Source organism: Sminthopsis crassicaudata, chromosome 1 (genome assembly GCF_048593235.1).
Source record: "Sminthopsis crassicaudata isolate SCR6 chromosome 1, ASM4859323v1, whole genome shotgun sequence".
In the NCBI taxonomy this organism is placed as follows: domain Eukaryota; kingdom Metazoa; phylum Chordata; class Mammalia; order Dasyuromorphia; family Dasyuridae; genus Sminthopsis; species Sminthopsis crassicaudata.
Genome location: NC_133617.1, coordinates 114951536 through 114973697, shown reverse-complemented (window position 1 = coordinate 114973697; position 22162 = coordinate 114951536). Strand labels below are relative to the sequence as shown.

The window sequence follows — 22162 nt, the reverse complement described above, 5'->3', positions numbered from 1 at the left end:
ATTCTACTTTTGAATCACCTTATTTGATGGGAATTATTTCCTGATGGTAAGGCTAAGCTTGCCTCTCAGCAAGTTCTACTCATAGGTCCTGGGTTCAGCCCTGCAAAATTATATAGAATAAATCTAATCCTTCTTTCACAGGCTAGACTTTTCATACATTTGAAGACAACTATTATGATTTCCTGATTATCTACTCTTCTTACTTGCTCATTCCCTTCAACTGATTACTATATATCAAGACTCAAGACCCATCTAGATCCTGTTTGACTTCTGCATACTTCAGACTCATATAGATATTATTTCTTCCCAATGTCCTTCCCCAAAAGAAACTAATTACATAATATTCCAACTGTGGGTTGATCAGTAGAACTATCACTGACCTGATCTTAGAAGAAATGCTTTTCTTAATGAACCCTCTCCTTACCACAAGTTATCATTTTTTTTTTAAACTCAGGCACATTTCTGTAAGATCCAAAGAGGAGGCCCTGTGAAATTGTTCTCACTGTGTTTTCCCAAAATAGATTTTTCAACCAAACTGTCCAAAGAACTGAACCTTATAGTTAATGACTTTACTGAATTAATAAACTAAATATTGAGGGCATCCTAGTTTTGAAGTTTTATCAAAAGAATAGTATGCCCAAATTATTAACAGAAGATCCTAATACTCTTTTTCACTGGTTTGAGAGACAATTTTAATTTTTAAACAAGGTTTTAAAAAACCCCAAAACACCAAGATTCTTAAAAACAATTGTCCTTTTTAAAAATGAGGAATCAAGGCAACTTTCATTCAAAATCTGAATTAAAACTAGAAGAAATAAATCAAAAGAAATATATTGATACAAAAGCAATGAAATTCTATAACATGACTGCAAATCACATTTCAAAATTGATATGATTTAAACGTATATTTAAAATAATATTGAATAATAATTTGAACTCTAAATTTTAACTTTAAAAAATTAAATTAGACTTCATCAATTACTTATACTCAAAACTATTTACACAAATTAGTTTATATATATATATATATTTGTATCATAAACTGTGTGCTTAGAAAATATTTTTTAAGTCAAGCCAGTTAATACTACTTAAAAGTAATATATCACAGGGAATATTTATGAGTAATATCTTACCTTATTTTTCCTATTATCATTATATTTGATTAGGTCTAAGATAAATGTTAGGACTTCTTTAGGACATAGATTATGGACATCTCTCAACAGAGCCATAGCAACTGGCATAGTCTTTAGGAAAAGAAAAGAAACAATATTTACTTAATCACAGAGTCAAACAAAACAAAACTGCTTACTTATTCCAATGATGATACAAAAATTTAAGTCAGAAAATTCTAAGATTTCTCAGAACCTAACCTGAAGTATACTAATATATGAGAAAAGAAAACTGTAGAAAGCTAGATGAATAAATCTTTGATTTGCTGGTTTCTATTTCATGTTACTTGCTGAACTGAGTGAAACCAGAAAACCATTTCTGTAGAAGATTAAATATTAGCCAAAGATAGTAGTCATCTAAACCATTAGGAGATATATTTAGAAGAAATGGAATAAAGGTAAAGATCATGGAATACTAAATATGTCATTAGAATAGCCTGTAATCTAAAATGAGTTACAAAGAAATCAATTTGAAACATTTTTCAAAAATAAATTGGAAAATACCTTTTGTAAAAAGTAGCTTTGGAAACTCATGAAGTTGTTTGTTTTTACAATGTTTGGACAAGTCTTACAACAAAACATTCTTGTGAAGAGTGATTTCATGGCAGGAGGTCCTGTCCATGTACTCACCATGGAATTTGCAATCTGCATAATTAGAAAGGAACAAAAGTGTACTGTTAGCATGTCTGCAAATATATTTGGAGCTAAATTAAAGGCTGTCTTTTTCAAAGTGAAAATACTATCAACACATCAGTTTTAAATATCAATTTATAACATGTCAAATAAAACTATGTTGGAGACTGCAGAAATAATTCCTTTTATACTTAATAATTATTTCTATTTATCAATTTTTATTATTAAGTACTGTTTTAAACAAAACCATGTATTCAACCAAATCAAATTACTAGAGCAAATATCTATAATTCTTATGTTCTAAATTTACTAACAACATCCCTTGTATATATAGAGCAGTGTGCCTTGGCAAGAATAAGGGCTACCTCTTTGTGAGAGTTGAGTAAAGGAGGGGATAATGACAAAAAGCATCTGAGTGATATATATATGGAGTAACAAAAGGCTAGAAAGGCAGGGAGATTACAGAGAATCATAAATGTTAAGCTAAAAAAATCTATACTTTATTCATGTGGACAGTTAAGGTTTTGAGGGTGTTGGGAGTGTTGTGAAGACAGGAATTAATCAAGATTAACCAGTGATGATTGTGAAGAATTAGAAAGGATTAGAAAACTACCACAATAATTCAGGTAAAGAATTAGAAGGGCCAATACCAGGATAGTCTTCCTAGAAATGAAAAGAATGACAAAAATTCAAAAGATACTTTGTATAAAGAATTAACTAATCAGGTATAAGGGGAATGGGATCAGAGATAACTAACAGGTTCTTGGCATAGGAAAATGATAGTGACATTAGCTAAAACACGAAAGTAAGAAAGAATAACAAATTCTGTGTATAAAATAAGGAATTCAATTTAGAACATATTGCATCACAGAAAAAGTAGGATAGCACAATGTATCCAATAGGTAGTTGTAAATGCAAGTCTAGAGTCAAGAGGAGGGCCAGGACAAGAGATAAATCTGTTAGATCAGAGACTATGAAAAGCAGGGACTATATCTTATTTAATCATTGTATCTGTACCTGTGTCAAGCACAATAAATTATATGTTGTAGATACTGAATAATTACTTAAATTGATGCATTTCTCATTAACTATGTAGAAAAAGAATAAAACAATCTGTTGTGTACACAACTCTAATGCAATAATAGGCCAAAAAAAGGTACTTGGATCTTAGTGCAAGATATTTTAAACAAAGTAACAGATTCCTTCTATTAGAAAAAATATAACTGCAAAAAGTTTTCAAAAATGTTTGTCCATAGTTTTTAAATTTTTTCTTTCAATTTTTACACATCTAAACAAAAATGCTTATTCTAACATCTTTTGAACAGATTATAATTTATTAGTATACCCAAAAGAAAGTGAAATTATAGTTATCATAGTATTTTAAATATGAATGGTGATAGATTTTAACCCTCTAATGGGAAAATATGACACTGAAAAAGCCAAGGAAATCCCCACCTAGGATACATTTACCTCTCTACATTAAAAAGAAAAAAACTGTTTTAGGTCTTTAAAACAAATAATATATGTAAAAATCTCTTCTTGTTTCAAAGTTTCACATTTCAATTTTGACAACTTAAAAAGTTGTCTGTTATTCCTTTTTTTTCCAAACTAAAATCATGATACTATTTTCAAATCAATTATATTAAAAGTATTTGGCAAAAAAGGTGTATCAAGAAAATTTTAAAATTACTACAAAAAAGCTGAAAATAAATCAAAATTCTTATTTTATTTCTGTTACAAAAATCTTACCTTTGCAAGACAAAAGCAAGCCAGCATTCTCACTCGGTAGAAACATTGTTCTTGTTCTAGTATATCTGTCAGTGCAAGTCTTGATGCTGGAGTGGGAAATTTTTCCAAAGCTAAAATGGATTCCTCCTGTGCAACTACATCTCTTTCATAGCGAAGCTGATATTGCCACATGAAATCAGACTGCTCAAATTCAACCTTTCTCAAAACTGACATATCTGGGTCTATTCTTATCCATAGCAAAGGAGAATCAGCACTAAATAAAAATATCGAAATAAAAACATTTTAAAATCTGATAAAGTTAGAAAATCAAAATAATATATTAACTAGAATTCCCCTTTAACAATGGTACTTTAGACAAATTCAGAATTCTGAGTTTGTCATGTATACACATTTTAAGCATATCCCACATCGATGGAATTGGAAGCACACTAAACCATTTTATCATTTATATAAAAGAGTCCTTCCATCTCCAAACCTCTTCAGGCCTTCACTTCTAAACTGAAACTGAAAAGAGGGATCAATTGTTATTAGTTAGTTCTGTGTTATGTACAAAAAAGATTGAGCCTACACTCTTCATACAACCAGGTAGCTGAATGTGGCTGTCAACTTTTACCATCTTTCCAGATATAAACCAGTGGCTATGAAGTGAAAAATTCTATTTTGTTTAAATAACTAGCTTAGCTATCATACAAATCACATCCGGCATCAAAATTATTTTTAACTTATAAATTTTAATATGCAACCATAGCTGCTTTTTAAAATATAAAAAAGACTAATTAGACAAAGAAAAAGAACCTAAATCAATTAATATAAAATAAAACAATAAAGAGAAGTTAAATAGTTGCTGTTACAATTCAGGAGATCATTACATGGTAGGTACATGGAATATATGGATGGATATAGATATATCTTTTGCTTCAAAATGTTAACTTACTCCATTGCAGAAAGATCCATGTCAACTTCTTCACCATTCATCAATGGAATTTTTTTCTTTTTGTTTCTATATTGGAAAAAGAAAAAAGTTAAAGGTTAAGCTGCTGAACTATTTTTGATCAACTATTTGATCAATCATTTTGTATCTATGTATACAACTAACTTCTCCCGCTGAAACACTAAATTTACATAGTTGATGCAACAGCATTATGTTCTAGATAGGGCTTCCGTACAGCAAGCATCACACATTTATTAACACATGGTGCATAATGCCAACAAGTTATCTCCTGAAAGTAGGTATTAAAATGCCTTTTAACATTTGACTACAAATAATAGTTTGAAAGAAATCAGTGCTAAATTCAAAAGCAGAAAAATCTGAAAAAAACTTCTGTTCTAATTCAGAGATTTAGCTCAGTTAGATGACATTAATAATTCTAATTTCCTACCTACTTTTCTATTTGTCCTGCATGTTTCTCATCTTTAAATTAAGGAAAATATTGACAAAAGGACTATGAGAAGTAAGATGTGGTAATTTTCCTTTCCTTTCCCTGAACTTCAAACCTCCAAATAAACTATTGATAATTAAATATGACCCCAGCTAAGGCTAAAAACCTTTTAATTATCAATTTTATAGTCTTTGTCTATTTTTTTAATTATCAATTTTATAGTCTTTGTCTATTTCTCAATCTAAGTGAGCAACACTGAAACAAAAATGCAACAAAATGTCATTATGCAAACAAGTGTATTATATCAAAAGTGGAAATCAAAGGTTAAAGCATATAAAATATAGAGAAGGGGTGGACTTTTTTTCAGTCCCAGAACCGTCCTACTTACATGAGCTTGGGTAAGTCTCTTGACTTTCCTAGGGTCTAAGTTTCCTCCACAGTAAAATGAAGGCAGCTGGATCAAGAGACCTTGGATGTGTCCCTTCCAGGCTAAAGTTATGACCCTATGATCCTAAGTAAAAACTAAGTCATGTGTTTGAGAGTTTTCAGGCATTAAGTCAATGGCTGCAGGACAGAGAGAAGAAGGGTCATTTGGAAGAAGTTGTGGGGACTTTGAAAAATTATTAGTTTTCATTAATGTTTTATGTTTTTTCATCATGCTAATTTCTCTTAGGGTGTCGTCTCTTGTAATAAAGATTAATAAAAATAAAAAAGAAATTAGGTCAGAAAAACCAAGCAATATATTACTTGCTTCTTACAAGAAGACACAAGAATGCTGTCCAACTTAACTGATATGGTGATTAGTCCCCCATCTCTGTAATTAACTAAGGTACATTTTCTCAAGGGTCTAGGGCCATACTTGGTTATTATAATTATATTGCATTTACTTGTTTTTCATTATTCTTTTCATTTCCATTTATTATAGTTATTGTGTACGTATTTTCTTCCTGATTTGCAGTTTTCTATAATCCATAGGTAAAAAGAGACATTTTATGTTACTGTCCACAAGTCTGGGTCTTATTCTATTTTTCTAGTCTTATTGTGAGTCTTTTCTTACTCTAATTTTAATTAATTTTGCATAAAAAAATCAGAATCCCATCACATCTGTCTTCCTTAAAGACCTGTCTGTCCTAGGTCTGAAATTAATTAAATTTCTTGATCAAAAAGCACTTTTCCCCCATTTTCTTATTCTATAAAAATATTAATTATAATTTTAATAATCACAGTCGTTTGGAAAGTAGCACACAGAAAGGAAATATAATAATGTTATATTGAATATATTGTAGTTTATACTTGGCCATTTCCATTATTAAAAAATACTATCTATGCAAAAGTATTTAAACTTTTTAAGCCCTAAAATTTAAATTTAAACACTAGAAATGTATGTTCAATACCTACCGTCTGCTTTTAGAATGGCAAGGTATATCATGTTTAAGACTGTTTTCTTCAATTTGTAGTGTATGATTAAATGATCCATCTAGCTCTTGCACTGTCACTTTAAGAGGGCCCTTTAAAAGAAAATATATTGTTCAATGACAGTTCTGCTAAAATAAATAAATAAGAACAAATCAAGCCTCAAAACATATTTATTAAGACTTTTTTTTTTTTTAAAGATTCAGTCTTTGACTTCATTAGGGTAAGGGTCCTTCCATTGAGAAAATTTTGTATAATAATTTTGTCTTGCACTAAAAAGGTTGGAGATTTGCTTAGGGCACTTATCAGCTCAAATGACTTGTCCAGAATGACACATGTATTAGGATGTAACAGAATATACAATTTATGTCTAGAGAATATATAATTTATGTCTAGTGACCTATAAAGACCTTTAGGGGAAAAATTCTTACCACATATTTCTGAGTTCCAGGAGAGGTATAGTCTTGCTTTATTTCTAATTCAAGAACATTTCGTTTTCTGTTGAATGCAAAACTTCCATAAAATTTTACTACCCCACTCTGGTCTCTGTAAATTATATAGGAAAACTAACACAGATAATGACCATAAACTAAAGAAAAATAAACACCTTATCCTTCTGTCATAACATACTTTTATATCAGATGGCAAAATGTTCTAAATTTTTCTCAAAAAGACTGCCTCAGGTTAAAAAAAGAATTTTCAAAGAATAAATAAGAAATTTACATTTTGAAAGAACAAAAATTATACTAGAGTATTAATATGATGCTGACGTGAAATAACAATACTAAAAAATACAATTCTCCAACATACCACCCAACTCATACTAAGTCTATCTATCTAAATGAATATCTAAAAATGTACTAGACTATACACTTTTCTAAGTTGTCCTAGAGATCCCTCTAGTGGAACTTCTCTCCCAACGCTACTTGAATTCTTTTAAATTTTCTTAACTGATTAGAGAATACTATATTCCCATGCTGGGTGCAAAATTTAAATCATTACATGCTAATTTATTCTATGAAAGAAATTTATTAACATTCATGATAATCTCTAATACTGCCTAGTATTTACTCATTTCAGAACTTTCTTTTTAAAAAGTGTCAAAGATTTCCCCCCACATTTTTAAAGTACCCGTAACTGTTGAAAAGGATACACCCATTGCTTTATTAAAGGCTGGATGTCTTTGCCAGAGACGTTGGAGATGGATTTTAAAAACCCAGAAGTGGAAACCAACATTTGACTCCACATGTGTGACTGGAACTTCTGAGATGAAGCTGTACTGGCCAAACTCAGCAGTTTGTTAAAAACCTGTAAAATAAAAAGTATTACAATCAGAAGGTTCAAATAACACAAAATGAACTTTTTTAATCGTATGCCCACTTTACCATATATCATTTTAAATACTTCAAAGGGTCTGTCCACTCCACTTACATCCTCCCCACTAATACAAATCTCAATTCATCTATAACTTAGAAAATTATTACTAAGCATAGTCTTAACTCAAAACTTCATCTTCCTTTGGAGAAGATGTTCATGAGATTCCAAAACAAAGAGAAAGTTCTTTGGACCAATTCATTAGGGACCCAGCAAAAGAAGCCTTTCCAGGACCTCCCCCAGCTTGCTTTCTACTGGCATAGCTTATAAGAACCAGGGTAACATCTAGAACCAAAGGAGATAGCAAAGCAACAAAGTAATATAAGAGGGCTTTACTGTTTCCTTACATAATTCTTATGAAAACAATAAAAATCATTTTGTACCATCATGAATGAAGCATGTGACACATATGAAATTTTTTTATATATGTATATATGTGAATGTATATAAAATGTCTAAATGGATAAAACCTAAATCTATTTTATAGGATATCAGAGCAGAGGTGAAAAATCACATGCTCAGGGATTGAACAAAATGAGTATGGAAAAATCTCACAAACATAAGCATTATTTATATTTCATAAAAATTAGGGTAGTTGAGAAAACAATGATTCCTATAAACAAATATTTTCCTGTCTCTGGACCTCATTTTTCTTCTAGATCATATTAGCTTACAAATGAATTGTTTCTAAGGCTTCTTCCAATCCTAATAATGAATAACATCGTAAGTTTGTTTCTTATATTGTGTGCAAATTTGTATACCCTGACCATTCTTTAAGACAAAATTGAAAATAGTTATTAGGATTCATGGCCACATTAAATTTAAAGACTTGAATTTCATCTTGTCCCAAGGGCAAGGCCAAGCATGAGGAAAGCACATAGAAAGGGGGGAGGGGGGAGGGTTAGGGAGGACAAGAGGTTAAAAAAAAAAAAAAAGCAGAGGTCATTCTAGATGATTATATAATTATATAACAAAATCATATGGTGATTTAAAAGCTCAAACATGTAAGACACTTTACAGTTTTAATGTGCTTAACTCACACAACAATTGTATGGAAATAAACAAATAGTAAAATTCCCATTTTACACATGAAAAGACTCCTGTGTTTTGTTGACATATTTAGGAAAGATTAACTCAATATTCTCTCCTGCTCTGAAATTCTGTGATTCTGATTATATTTACATAAAATTTACATAATTTACATAAAATGCTGACTAAAACATAACAACAAAAGTTGACCCTCCCTCCCCAAAATGTTTTTTTCTTACAATTACATGAAGGCATTAAAAATGTGTCAGAACATTATCTCATTACTGACATATCAATATTCCATGTAATGCCTCAAAACTTATAGAATAAAAATCATGCATCTCTTCAACATTTTTACTGCTGAAAGCATTCTGACAAGTATTCCCATTTTATTTTCATAACATTCCTACTGTGAGTAAAGATAGTAGTAGTAAAAAGGCAGATTTTTGCCAGTGAGATGTAAAACCTAAGAACATAGTCGATTCTGAGTCATTAGAGATCTTTAAGTAAAAGGCAGATACCAGATACCTTTTATCATGGGTATTATGAGATGTATTCCTAATCTACATACACACACACACATTCTATACAATGATTTTACAACTACACTTGGAAATCCTTTCTTATTCTGAGTCTATAATAAGAATAGTTATTTTCATCTTATACATGAGGAAAGTAAATTTACCAAGTGACTTTCCTAACATTCCTAATGATAGAACTGTGTCTGTAAAGTCAGTTATTATGACTTCTATCTCACCGTGCAAAGAAGCTTTTTTCCCTAAAAAGAAATGTAGATACACACACACACATACATACACACACACACATACACACACACACTGCATATGCATAATTCATTAAATATGTAAATGCATTGATCCACTTACCTGTAGCATAAACTCCATGCTTATTCTATTTTCAATCAACCTCATGACAAGATGAGCTTTACATTGGAACATAGTATAATATTCCCAGGAAAGAGTATGTGGGTGCTTTATTGAAAAATGTAGATGTGAAGCTGGGCTACAAATAAATAACAGTTTTACATCTTAAAAACATTATAAATCATATATTACAAAAATAAGTAACAAATATGTAGGAAAGGCTATATTAAAAAAAAAAGAATACAATTTCATTTGGACAACAACTTAGTTGATTGGCAACTATATGGTATTATTATTGGAGTCCATTTTATCTATTTTATCTATCTGCTACAGTGAGGGTTATCTTAATAACCATCTGGGTCTAGCAAGAACCCAGAAAAACAAGATAATCCATTAATAATATAGGAGATCTTGACCCAGAGAGCAAAATAAATTTTGTTATGATTCTATTATTCTAAGTTGGCACAGGTGGGTTATTTCTAATGAAATTAACCCCTTCATCTTCTTTTTGACTATGCTAACGTTCATTTTCCAGAAGATATGGCAAAGAAAAAGAAAATATGACTGTTAAGTAGTCATAGAGGGTGATTAGGGTCAAAAGAAGACTTTGCTCAGGCCACTGTCAACCCTAAAGTTACAAATTGGAGAAAACTCTTTTTTACCTCTAATATCACTGAAAACTCTTTCTAAAATAACTCAGTCCAGAGCCACTGAGGTACTCAAGTCACCTACATAATTCCATTTTTAATAACACTTGACAAGTGCTTGACAAGCACTTATTTCAATAACTCAATTAGAAATTTTAAACTAGGATTAGATAGTGGAATTTACACTAAAATCAAGAGATGATAGAAACAGAAGTAAATAATAGAGGTTACATTCTTCAAAAAAATTTAAAAAGAAAAAATTCTATTTTTCCCCACTTAAAACAGTATTTTATGATATTAATAAAAGCAAAAAAAAAAAAAACTAATGAGTTAAGTAATAATAGATAATAAAGACTTACTCAAATGTGTTTGAGGATCGTTATTATATGTTATATATTACTACTCTGCCTCAGGATTCAATTCTCACAACATAAACAAAACATATTGATTCAATAAAACATAGCTTCTAAGTTCTTATTGCTAAAGCAAAACAAAACAAAACATACTTATCTTTCTCTTTTCCTCCACCAAATATTGGATGCAGTAAAACTCCACCAGTTTTCAGTTCATATGCCACTATTTGGTCCAACTCCTAAACAGTGTAAAATAAAAACAGATCATGATGAATAATGTTTTCATATAAAATTTCAGAGCTTTGTAATGATCTTTAATTTCCTGGAATCATAATAAAAAATTTCAAAACATTCCATAAAAATGTTATTCTCCAAAGAAAATAAAGGCAAATAATTAGCATCAATACATTAGAGGTAAAAAAGAGTTTTCTCCAATTTGTAACTTTAGGGTTGACAGTGGCCTAAACAAAGTCTTCTTTTGACCCTAATCACCCTCTATGACTGCTTAACAGTCATATTTTCTTTTTCTTTGCCATATCTTCTGGAAAATGAACTTTAGCATAGTCAAAAAGAAGATGAAGAGGTTAATTTCATGTTTCTCTCCTCTATTAGAGTATGAGTTTCTTGAGAACTATGTATTTTTTTCCAGTACCTAGGCATAGTGTCTGGAACACATTAAATATTTAATAAATGCCTGTTAACTCCTCATATGAACAACTATTTCAAATCAATAATATGAGAAATGCAAATTAAAATAATTTTGAGGTTTCACTTCATACCCTTCAATGTATCAAAAGTGCTTTAAGTAAAAAATATTCAGTCTTACAAATTAACAGGTAACTCAGGCATATTAATATAATGCTAATGGATATGTGAATTGATACAGTTGTTCTAGACAACAATTTGGAATTATTGAAGAAAAGTCACTAAACCACTATTGGCCAGAAGACCTACTTTTATATAAACACCAAACAGTCATAAAAGCACTTTTTATGGTAGTAATAAATGGGAAGCAAAATAGTTATCCAAAAATTTATTAGAATATCAACACAATGGAACGTACTATTCACAATAAGAAACAAAGAACTCAAAGAAATGTTAGATCTGAATGATAGAGTAAAGCAGAACTAAGAGAACAAAAGGTACAATGATGTAAATAATGTATAGTTAAATAATGTAAATTTAAAATAGCACTAATAGCAAATTAACTCTGATTAACTGTACTGACCAATCTTGGTCCCAGAACAAAACAGCTGATAAGCCTTCCTCTAAAAGAGACAGGATTCTGGGTATAAAGTATGGTATGTGCTATCCTATACAGTCAGTGTCAATTTTGTTTATTTTTTTACTTTGTCAAAAGGAAATGTTTGAGGGTGAAGGATATGCAGATTTTTTTAATACATAACTATGGGGACAGCTAGGTGGCGCAGTGGATAGAGCACCAGCCCTGAATTCAGGAGGACCCAAGTTCAAATCTGGTCTCAGACATTTAACACTTCCTAGCTGTGTGATCCTGGGCAAGTCACTTAACCCCAGCCTCAAAAACAAAACAAAACAAAAAAACACATAACTATGAAAAATGACTGAAGTATAATATCAAAGGCAAAAATAAAGCTTAAAAAATGTTTTTTTAATAATTGAGTCCTATATCACAATGACACAGGAAACATTTAAGAAGTAGATTAATGAAACAATCATTACAACTATGTTGAACACTTAAGTATATAATGCTCTAATTGCTGACAAAAAGAAAAGCATAGGATTGCAATCCTAAATGTTATAATTCGTTTCAGTGGCAACTGACCTTAAGTTTGATTTATACTGCCATGAAACATGGAAATATACTATTTTCACATTAAATTACTGTGCCATTCCAAGTACTATATTTAATGTTAGATGTTATATCTCAAAGAAGATATACTATAATCTGAAACCTCACAAACAAGAGTCACAAAAATTAGCAGACAGTGTAAGTTGCTATAAATGACCAAAAAATAAAATCAAATAAAAAATCTGAGACTTTTTGATAAGAAAATGAGAAGATTAAGAGGGAAAACAACAGAGATCATATATATAAAACACCATGGGCTTATTCATTCAGCATATTCTAAAACACTGAAATAAAGGAGCACCATTTGCAACTCAATCAAGGAAATTTTAAGAACAATAAGAAGTACCACTTCCCAGAATACAAATTAACTTTTTATTCAGCTCAATATTCTAAGAGCCAGTACTGTCAGCAAAGAGAAATTAATTCATATTTGTCCAACCAAATGTCTGGACACAATTATGAATGACAGAACCATTACTGGCTATTAATATAAGCTAAAATAGATCTAACTTTTAAGACTGATGTCAGTGAGAATAACCTGATGCTTCCACAGAATGTCTTAGAATCTGACAAAGCTCAGCAATTTTTTGTGTTGCTATGAATTAGAATTATAAAGTAACCAAGACGCATATGAACACTGTTTTAAAGTTACAAAAATAAAAGTTACTTTATTGCTTAGATATGAAGAGAAAAATAACTATTTTTCAGAGGTTCAAAAGGATAATTTACAAGTATTAGGCTCACTTAAACGCCTAATAAATATTAAAGATAATTATAATATTACCTCTTTGATCCAGTGGCGGTATTCATTAACACCAAAGGTCTTTTTCATCCAAAGTCCATAGATATAGCCTGAAATTCCCTTTAATACCCACTCATCAGACCTGTATAAAAGTAAAAATATTAATAATTCTCTTTACCACTTAAAACTGTTTAAAAAATTATGAAACTTCAATGCTGAATAAGAGTTTTACAGCTGAAAGGGATTTGCTTATTAATTTATGGAAGAAGAAGGATATAAGGGAACACTAAAGATTTTAAAAGGAAATTGAGATGAGATCTATGCTTTTATGGTGTCAATTTGATTGATAATTTGATTCATGGCCAGATGAATCAAAGACAAGGAAAGAAAAGGAAAGAGATGGAAAAATTTTGAGGAACTTGAAGAGGAAAGTAACTTTGCAACTAAATTCAACCAATTCAGTAAACAATTATTAAATTGTATACAAGGAAAAATGTTTGTAGAATCCCTTTGTGTAGTGGCGAGGAACTAGAAACTGAGTGTATGCTTATCAATTAGAGAAAGGCTGAATAAGTTATGATATATGAATATAATGGAATATTAATGTTCTATAAGAAATAATCAGCCTATTGATTTCGGAAAGGCCTGGAGAGACTTTTATGAACTGATGCTAAATGAAGCCAGTTGAACCAAGAGAACACTTACAGCAACAACAAAATTAGGTGACAATCAATTCTAATGGATTTGGCCTTCTTCAACAATGAGATGATTCAGGCCAATTCCAATGGTCTTATGATGAAGAGAGCCATCTACAACTAGACAGAGGACTGTAGATTGAATGTGGATCACAACATAGCATTTTCTTCTTTTCTGTTGTTGCTTGCTTGCTTTTTTGTTTTCTTTCATTTTTTTCCTTTTGAATCTGATTTTTCTTTTGGAGTATGATAATTGCGGAAATATGTATAGAAGAATTGAACATGTTTAACATATATCGGATTACTTATTGTGTAAGAGAAGGAGCCAGGGGAAGGGAGAGAAAAAATTTGGAACACAAGGTTTTGAAAGGATGAATGTTGAAAACTATTTTTGCATCTATTTTGAAAATAAAAAGCTATTATTCAAATAAATATATTACATTCAAGGTAATATGTTAAGCACCAAAATATATAAACAAAAATGAAATAGCCCTTGCTGTTAAGACAGGCAATGCAATATGCACAAAGATAAGTAATATAAGGCAATTTGAATTTCAGGAAGGAGAAAGCACTAATAGCAAATTTCTTAGATCTCTGAACCAATCCTTGAACAAAAAGAATTCTGAAAGGCAGAGATAAAAAATGGCTTGCTTTCCAGGCACTGGGAGGATAGAAAAAGAAAAGGGGCCAAAAGCTTGTGTAAACAAAGAGAAAATAGAAGGCAGCATGTCAAATTTGGTGAACAAGTAGTCCAGTTTCACTGAAACACAGGATGAATGGGAATATTGTGATATGAAGCTGGAAAGGCAGGCTGGAGCTAGATTACATAAAACCTTAAATGTCCAACTAAGAACCATGTATTTTATTCCAGAGGCAAGAGTAAGCCACTGGAGATTACTAAGCAGGAGAATGTCATAATTTTCTATATCTCAAAAAGCTATTTTGAGAGTTATATAGCTATGTGAAACAAGAAGGAAAAATAAGTAGAAGGGCATTACAATATTTCAGATAAGAGAGAGGATTTGTACAAGGACAGCACCTGGTTGAGTGAAAAAATATTGGATATAAGAGGTATGGAAAGAGAATAGAGCAGCACTGGCAACTGATAGCTTTCAAAGCATAAAGGGGAAAAAAATCTAAAGTAACTCCAAGTTTATGAACTGCGATAATTAAGACAGTGGTAACTGAAGGAGAAGAAAATCTGGAGGTGGTGTGGGTTGAAAAGGAGAATAATTTAATCACTGTTATGGATATACTGAGTCGTTGATGTCACATCATGGTAGAGGTGTCTAGCAAACAGCAGATATTATGAAAATGTAGATTAGAGATGGGTAAGTAGATTTGGAAGTTATATGCATAATAGAAATCAAATTCAGAGAATCTTATGAGATCACCAAATGAAAAGAGGGTTCAAAACAGTGGCTTTGGAAGGTGTAGTTAAGAATGTAGGAAACAGATGACAAACATGCAAAAGAAACTAAAGAGAAGAAACTAAGACAATTCTAAGGAGGATTAGTAGGGAGAAAATTAGAATAATCCCTGTCAAGAAAATCAAAAAAAGAATTTGTATTCAAGAATAGTAATCAAGAGTATCAATAGTAGCAAGAATTGCAACATGGTCAAGGAAGCTGAAGACGGAGAAAAGGCCAACAGAACCTAATGGTTATATAAAGATTTATATGAACGTATGCAAAGTTAAGCAAACAAAATATAAACAATGACTACAAAAAATAAGGAGGAAGAATAGTTATAAGAAAAATAAATCAATAAGCATTTATTAATCATCTAGCATGTCAAGCACTAGGGATTCAAATAAAAAGGAAACAAAGCCTACTCTTAAAGAGCTTACTTTGAATTCAGGAAGAGAACACATCTATATAGAAGTATATAGAACCAGCAATGGGACTGAACCTGTGATTTCACTGCAATTGAGAATTCCATGGTAAGAAGAATCTACCAATGTAGACTGGTTTCTTCCTCTGAAATCTACAATATCAGAGATGCCTAAAACACTGAAGAGTTAAGTGAATTGCCCAACATGTGTGAGAAGCAAAACATAGTGTAGGTCTTCCTGGCTCCAAAGCCTTCTCTTTATATCTTACTCCACACTGTTTTTCCATAAGTATATACAGAATGAATATAAAGAAAAATATTGCAAAAGGTAGTTTAAATATAGTTAAGTGAGATGACATAGGGCAAGAAAGGCTTCATGTATAAAGTGATATTTGAAGGAAGAGAATGATTTAAAGGAATGAATATATTTCAAGAACAGGGAAGATAGACGGTGAGTAGTGCAAAGATACATACTGAAGAGATGGAATACTATATATGTGAAGAACAGAGAAGGACAGTTTTGTAGAACTGCAGAGTTCAGAAAAAGAAATAATGTTTAATGAGGCTGGGAAGAAGGTATTTTAGGTCAGATTGTGAAGGGCTTTAAAAACCAGAAGTTTATATTTTATCCTAAAAAGAATACATACCCTGGTGTTTACTGAGAAGGAAAATGACATAGATCTGTGTTTAAGAAAAATCACTTTGAAAACTTTGTAGAAGATGGACTGAGGTAGAGAAAGACTTTAAGGGGCAGCTAGGTGGCGCAGTGAATAGAGCACCAGCCCTGAAATCAGGAGGACCTGAGTTCAAATCTAGTCTCAGACACTTACTAGCTGTCTGACTCTGGGCAAGTCACTTAACCCCATTGCCTCAGCAAAAAAAAAAAAAAAAAAAAAAAAAAAAGAGAAAGACTTTAAGCCTGGAAAAAATATTAAGAGTCCACCAGAAAAAAAGAGACCCTGAATGAATGAATGAAAAGACATTTATTAAATGGTTTGCTATGTCAGGTACTATGCTAAGCACTAGGATACAAGTACAAAAAATAGTCTCTAAATTTGAGGACTTTTCATTTTCATAAAGTGAAAACACCACATACAAGGAAATGGTCCCTTCATTACTAAGAGATTAGAAAGTACAAGGATGATGACAAATGATTGATATAATTTTCCATATTTGAGGCAATGGGAGCAGGGATTCTGCAACAATGGTACAGCACAAAAATGGTCAGCGTGATATAAGTGTTATAAGTATGAAGAACTTACACCAAGAAAAGCCCAGGATGCTAAGACTTGAGATTTCATTGGTAACTGGGGAACCCACTCAGAGGTAAAAAGATGGCATGAGCATAACCAGCAAGTAACAGTATAGTAAGTCTGTGTCAGACTAGGAACAGAAATCTCTCACCAATAGAAGAACTAGGGTAAAAGCTAGAGAGCCAGACAGGAAGCATAGTCTGAAGATAGTCAAAGAGTAAAAAGATGATGCCAGTTATGGAGAAGTCTCACCAATGGGAGCACAAGAGACATGGCATTTCAGCCAGAAAGCAATCATTTGAATTTTGTGAGATTATTATGACCAAGCTAAATCCAAAAGAAGAAATATGAAAATGTAATTCTCTTCCTTCATTAAAGGGATTCGGGATTATAAGTGAAAATATTTGCATATAATGTAAGACCTGACTGACTGATGGGTGGATTAGTTTTGCAGTACTGTGGGTACATGATGTTGACAGAGTTCTGGATGATGAGTTTTCACAATTTTTTAAATATCTCAGGAATGTCATCCACAAACATTCTTAGAAACCATTTAATATATTATTACATATTGATGTAATATGTAATATATTAACATATTATATATACTATTTAAACCTATGCTATTTAATTACTTTTTCAATAAGGGGGTTAATTATTGAGAGTAATGCAAAGTTTTATATATATAAATAAAACCATTTTAACAGATGTGACTAATGAAATGAAAGTTTTGATCATTTTCTTTTGCTCTTCAAATACACTTTAAAATAGAAATACAACTGGTTAGTTAAAATTGAATAAAATATACAGTTAAAGGTTCTGATAAAGGCCTCATTTCCAAAATATATAGAGAACTGACTCAAATGTATAAGAAATCAAGCCATTCTCCAAATGATAAATGGTCAAAGGATATGAATATCCTATTTTCAAATGATGAAATGGAAACTATTTCTACCTACATGAAAAGATGCTCCAAATCAGTATTGATCAGAGAAATGCAAATTAAGACAACTCTGAGATACCCCTATACACCTCTCAGATTCGCTAAGATGACAGGAAAAGATAATAACGAATGTTGGAGGGGATGTGGGGAAACTGGAACACTGATGCATTGTTGGTGGAGGTGTGAACGTATCCAACCAGTCTGGAGAGCAATTTAGAACTATACACAAAAAAGTTGTCAAACCGTACATACCCTTTAATCCAGCAGTGTTACTAGTGTATCCCAAAGAGATCTCAAAGAATGGAAAGGGACCTGTATGTGCAAGAATATTTGTGGCAGTTCTTTTCGTAGTGACTAGAAACTGGAAATTGAATGGATGCCCATCAATTGGAGAATGGTTGGGTAAATTGTGGTATATGAATGTTATGGAATATTATTGTTCTGTAAGAAATGACCAGCAGAATGAATACAGAGAGGCGTGGAGAGAGTTACATGAACTGATGCTGAGTGAAATGAGCAGGACCAGGAGATCATTATACACTTCAACAAAGATACTGTATGAGGATGTATTCTGATGGAAGTGGCCCTCTTCAACAATGATAGGATCCAAATCAGTTCCAATTGATCAGTAATGAACAGAACCAGCTACACCCAGCGAAAGACCACTGGGAAATGAGTATGGACCACAACATAGTATTTGCATTCTTTCTGTTGTTTGCTTATTTTTGTTTTTCTTCCCAAGTTATTTTTACCTTTCTAAATCCGATTTTTCTTGTGCAACAAGAAAATCGTGTAAATGTGTATACATATATTGCATTTAACATATACTTTAAACATATTTAACATGTATGGGACTACCTGCCATCTAGGGGAGGGGATGGAGGGAAAAGTTGGAACAGAAGTTTTTGCAAGGGTCAGTGTTGAAAAATTGCCCATGCATATGTTCTGTCAATAAGAAGCTATTTTTAAAAAAAAAATTATTTTTGAATAAAATGGAATAGCAATTTTGGCTCATGAACTTTAAAAATTTTTTATTTTTATTATTTTATTAAGTCAGTTGTATGGATTTCACTAACAGATAATTCTACTAATATTAAATTCTACTACTACTACTAATAGCTACCAATTATATTCCAATTCAAGATTTATAAAATGTTTTACAACTATTTTCTCATTTTATCTTCATAATAACAATATATGCTATTATTCTGATTTTACAGATGAAGAAACTGAGAAACTCAGAAGTTAAGTAATGTTCCAAGAGTTATACAGTTATTAAGTGTCTAGAACTGGATTTGAACTCAGATCTTCCTGATTCTAGCTCCATCACTCTACTCATGTTATACTCCCTGATGTATTGATCTAGCTAGTTCTATTCTCCCTGCACTAGGGCTTCCTTGGTTCCTTTCACATCTTTTATCTTTCTCTCTAGTCCTCATGATTGTATTTGTCAGTCAGTCACTAAGCATTTATTAAAATCATTTACTATGTTCCATCCACTGTGCTAACTGGGGACACAAAGACGAACCAACAAAATCCAAACCCAAGAAAATCCAAACTCTCTACCCACAATTCTGTGTGCCAGAACTGTTCCCTGCTTCACTCAGGCCCCCTCTATCATTCATCATTGTTTTTTGTTTGTTTCCTCAGCACCTTGCAGAAGCCCCCACTGGCCCCCACTAAAAACCCAAATGTTTATTGGCTGTAATTTCTTCTGGCTAATTCCATTTCCCATTCTCCTTCTTTAAAGCCTCAGTTCCTTGTCTTTCATATTTCAGTTTTCAAAAGAATAGGGAAATTCCTTCTAGAATAAATCTACTACATGCAAGAATAAACTTATATGCTCATCATTATACTAACTCTTCTCCAAAGAAGAAATATGACTTTACATACAATCCACCTCAGGAGCAGCTAGATGATGCAGTAGATAGAGCATGGGCCCTGGAATGGGAAGGACTTGAGTTCAAATATGACCTCAGACACAATACTTCCTATCTATGTGATGCTACGCAAGTCACTTAAAACCTAAATGCCTCACAATCAATCAATCAATAAATGATGAATGAATAAATAAATAAATGACTCATCTCAGGGTTATAAAAATTATACATATTCTTCTCTTCACTCTTTATTGCCCCACGTTAGTATGTGGTTTTCAAATACTTGTGATGTAAGCTCCTAGTTCTACCTCAAGCTGTCATACACATGCTTACCTCCTTTTCATATATGTTAACATACAGCAGAATTAGTATTCAAAATCTTATATATAGTTTTTCCTGTTCTTGAAAACTATCAACATTTCTTAAATGTTATTCACTAATTTCCTTTCATACAGCTTATTTCAAATGGCCACGTTGATTTAAAAAATTATCTCTAATTTTTAAAGAAGAAATATTTTAAGCCACAATTTATCTTTACATAAACTATCACTTGATATTCCCAAAACAGTAAAATATTCCCAGGTTTATTTTCACTAAATATTGTTTCAAGATACTTACCAGGACATTCTTGATATGAAACATCCAAAAAATTGCTGGGCTAAGGATTGTGCCAAACACCTTCTTGTGAGAGGTGTCTCATCTATAATCATAGCACTATGCAAAAGGTTTGTGCTAGACAAGAAAAAAAAAAAAAAAAAAAAAAAAAAAAGAGGAAAAAATAGTAATTATAAGAGCAAGAAACAAAGACAATTTTATTTAGACCATGAAAATGAAATTTAAATCGTGTTTTTGGGAAAAAATAGAATTTGGGCTCAAATGTAAATAATAATATAAAAAGCCCTAAAGATTTTTCTTCAAAAATTTTGCTCATATTTACTTTCAGCTTCATTCTCCCCAAGTTAAGATGCATGAACCAGGAAAATCCTTTCTTCATATTATACTTATTCAAATTTTGTCCAATATGATTTCTGATTCCCAATCTGGAAATCCACTCTACTGATGAAGATCACTAAGTTATCAATAACTTCTAATCATGAAATAATATGGGACACTGAGAGGTTAACTGATTTGCCCATAGTCACACAACTAACAAGAGTAAGAGAAAGGACTTGAACCTATGTCTCTTTGTTTCCACCTTCATCCCTCCAAATACTATACCAAGTTACCACCATTCTTAATTTTTTTTTTTCAAAAGAAGCACAATCACTTTTGCCTTTAGAAAAAGACTTCTTTAGGTCTTCTTTCAATTTTTAAAAACTTAGGAAAGTCTTTCTGAAAAACAAATAATTTCCAAATGACAAAAGAACTGAGAAGGAAGAACAAGGGAAGAGGAGGAGTAGTTTGATTAAAATTTTATCTTAATATCTACAGTGAAGATATATAAAAATGTCCACATTAGAAAAGAAAAAAAAAAGTGAGAAATTCAGACTAATCACAATAATATCATAATTAAGCCATTTAACTTCTATCCAGATACTAACCTAAAAATGCTCATGGAAGCATAAGCAGCTACTTCAACATAGGCTTCATCTATGAACACAGTCTTGAAACAGGAATATGGGTAACGACATGTAAGAATCTCTTCATAAAATTCAAAGACTTCATGAAGGTAAGATGTGGTGTGTTTAAGTAGTGGAAGAAGTTGAGGTAAACAAAAATGAGTTACCTAAAAAGAGAGGAATAAAAAAAAATTAATTATACAATAGAAAACAGCCTTTCTCCCCTTTAAAAGATTACTTACTTTGAATAATTAAATTCAAGTTCTCAATTTAATGGTAATATAAGGGAGGGAATATTTTAATCTAATTTTTCAAATAAAAATAACATGATACTGAATGGGAATGTGTACCTGGAATGAATTATTTAATGATCAGGCTGAAAAAACTTTGTTTCAACTGAAAATGCATTTAATTCAGTTAGACATTTTATCCAATTAAATGCAAAATCTAAGATATGCTAAATTGTACAATGCTGCCAAATTAATCTTTCCTCCCAAAAAAGCTATGAATAATATCACATCACTATACTGCAGAAAAACTTTTTAGTGGCTTTTTCCTATTACTTACAGAATAATGTCCAGACTTTTCCCACATCAATCAAGATTCTACATAATCTTGGCTCTCTAGCAAATCTGGTCTACTAAAGCATACCCAACCAAGTCTGCATTTTTCTACCATTACTACTTTGTGTTGTCTTCTCTTTCCCTTTCTGAGTACAAAAATTCTGGTTTTTATAGTTCATCAAAACTCATTTTCTTCACATACTCTGTTGAAAGTTTTTTCCTAACGTTTAGGA

General features: G+C 31.4%; 1 protein-coding gene across 5 annotated transcripts in view; it reads right to left on the bottom strand.

Moving 5' to 3' along the window:
- Positions 1 to 22162, bottom strand: part of TAF2 (TATA-box binding protein associated factor 2) — a 72553-nt gene that overhangs the window by 33133 nt on the left and 17258 nt on the right. For all 5 annotated transcript variants that reach the window (XM_074266548.1, XM_074266544.1, XM_074266546.1 and 2 more), the window contains exons 7-18: positions 21349 to 21533; positions 20426 to 20539; positions 13246 to 13345; positions 10784 to 10869; positions 9634 to 9769; positions 7497 to 7651; positions 6775 to 6889; positions 6329 to 6438; positions 4486 to 4551; positions 3552 to 3804; positions 1674 to 1814; positions 1134 to 1244 (exon numbers count right to left, since the gene is read on the bottom strand). In XM_074266548.1, coding sequence (XP_074122649.1) covers positions 1134 to 1244; positions 1674 to 1814; positions 3552 to 3804; positions 4486 to 4551; positions 6329 to 6438; positions 6775 to 6889; positions 7497 to 7651; positions 9634 to 9769; positions 10784 to 10869; positions 13246 to 13345; positions 20426 to 20539; positions 21349 to 21533 — 1572 coding nt within the window. The remainder of the gene's footprint in view (positions 1 to 1133; positions 1245 to 1673; positions 1815 to 3551; positions 3805 to 4485; positions 4552 to 6328; positions 6439 to 6774; positions 6890 to 7496; positions 7652 to 9633; positions 9770 to 10783; positions 10870 to 13245; positions 13346 to 20425; positions 20540 to 21348; positions 21534 to 22162) is intronic.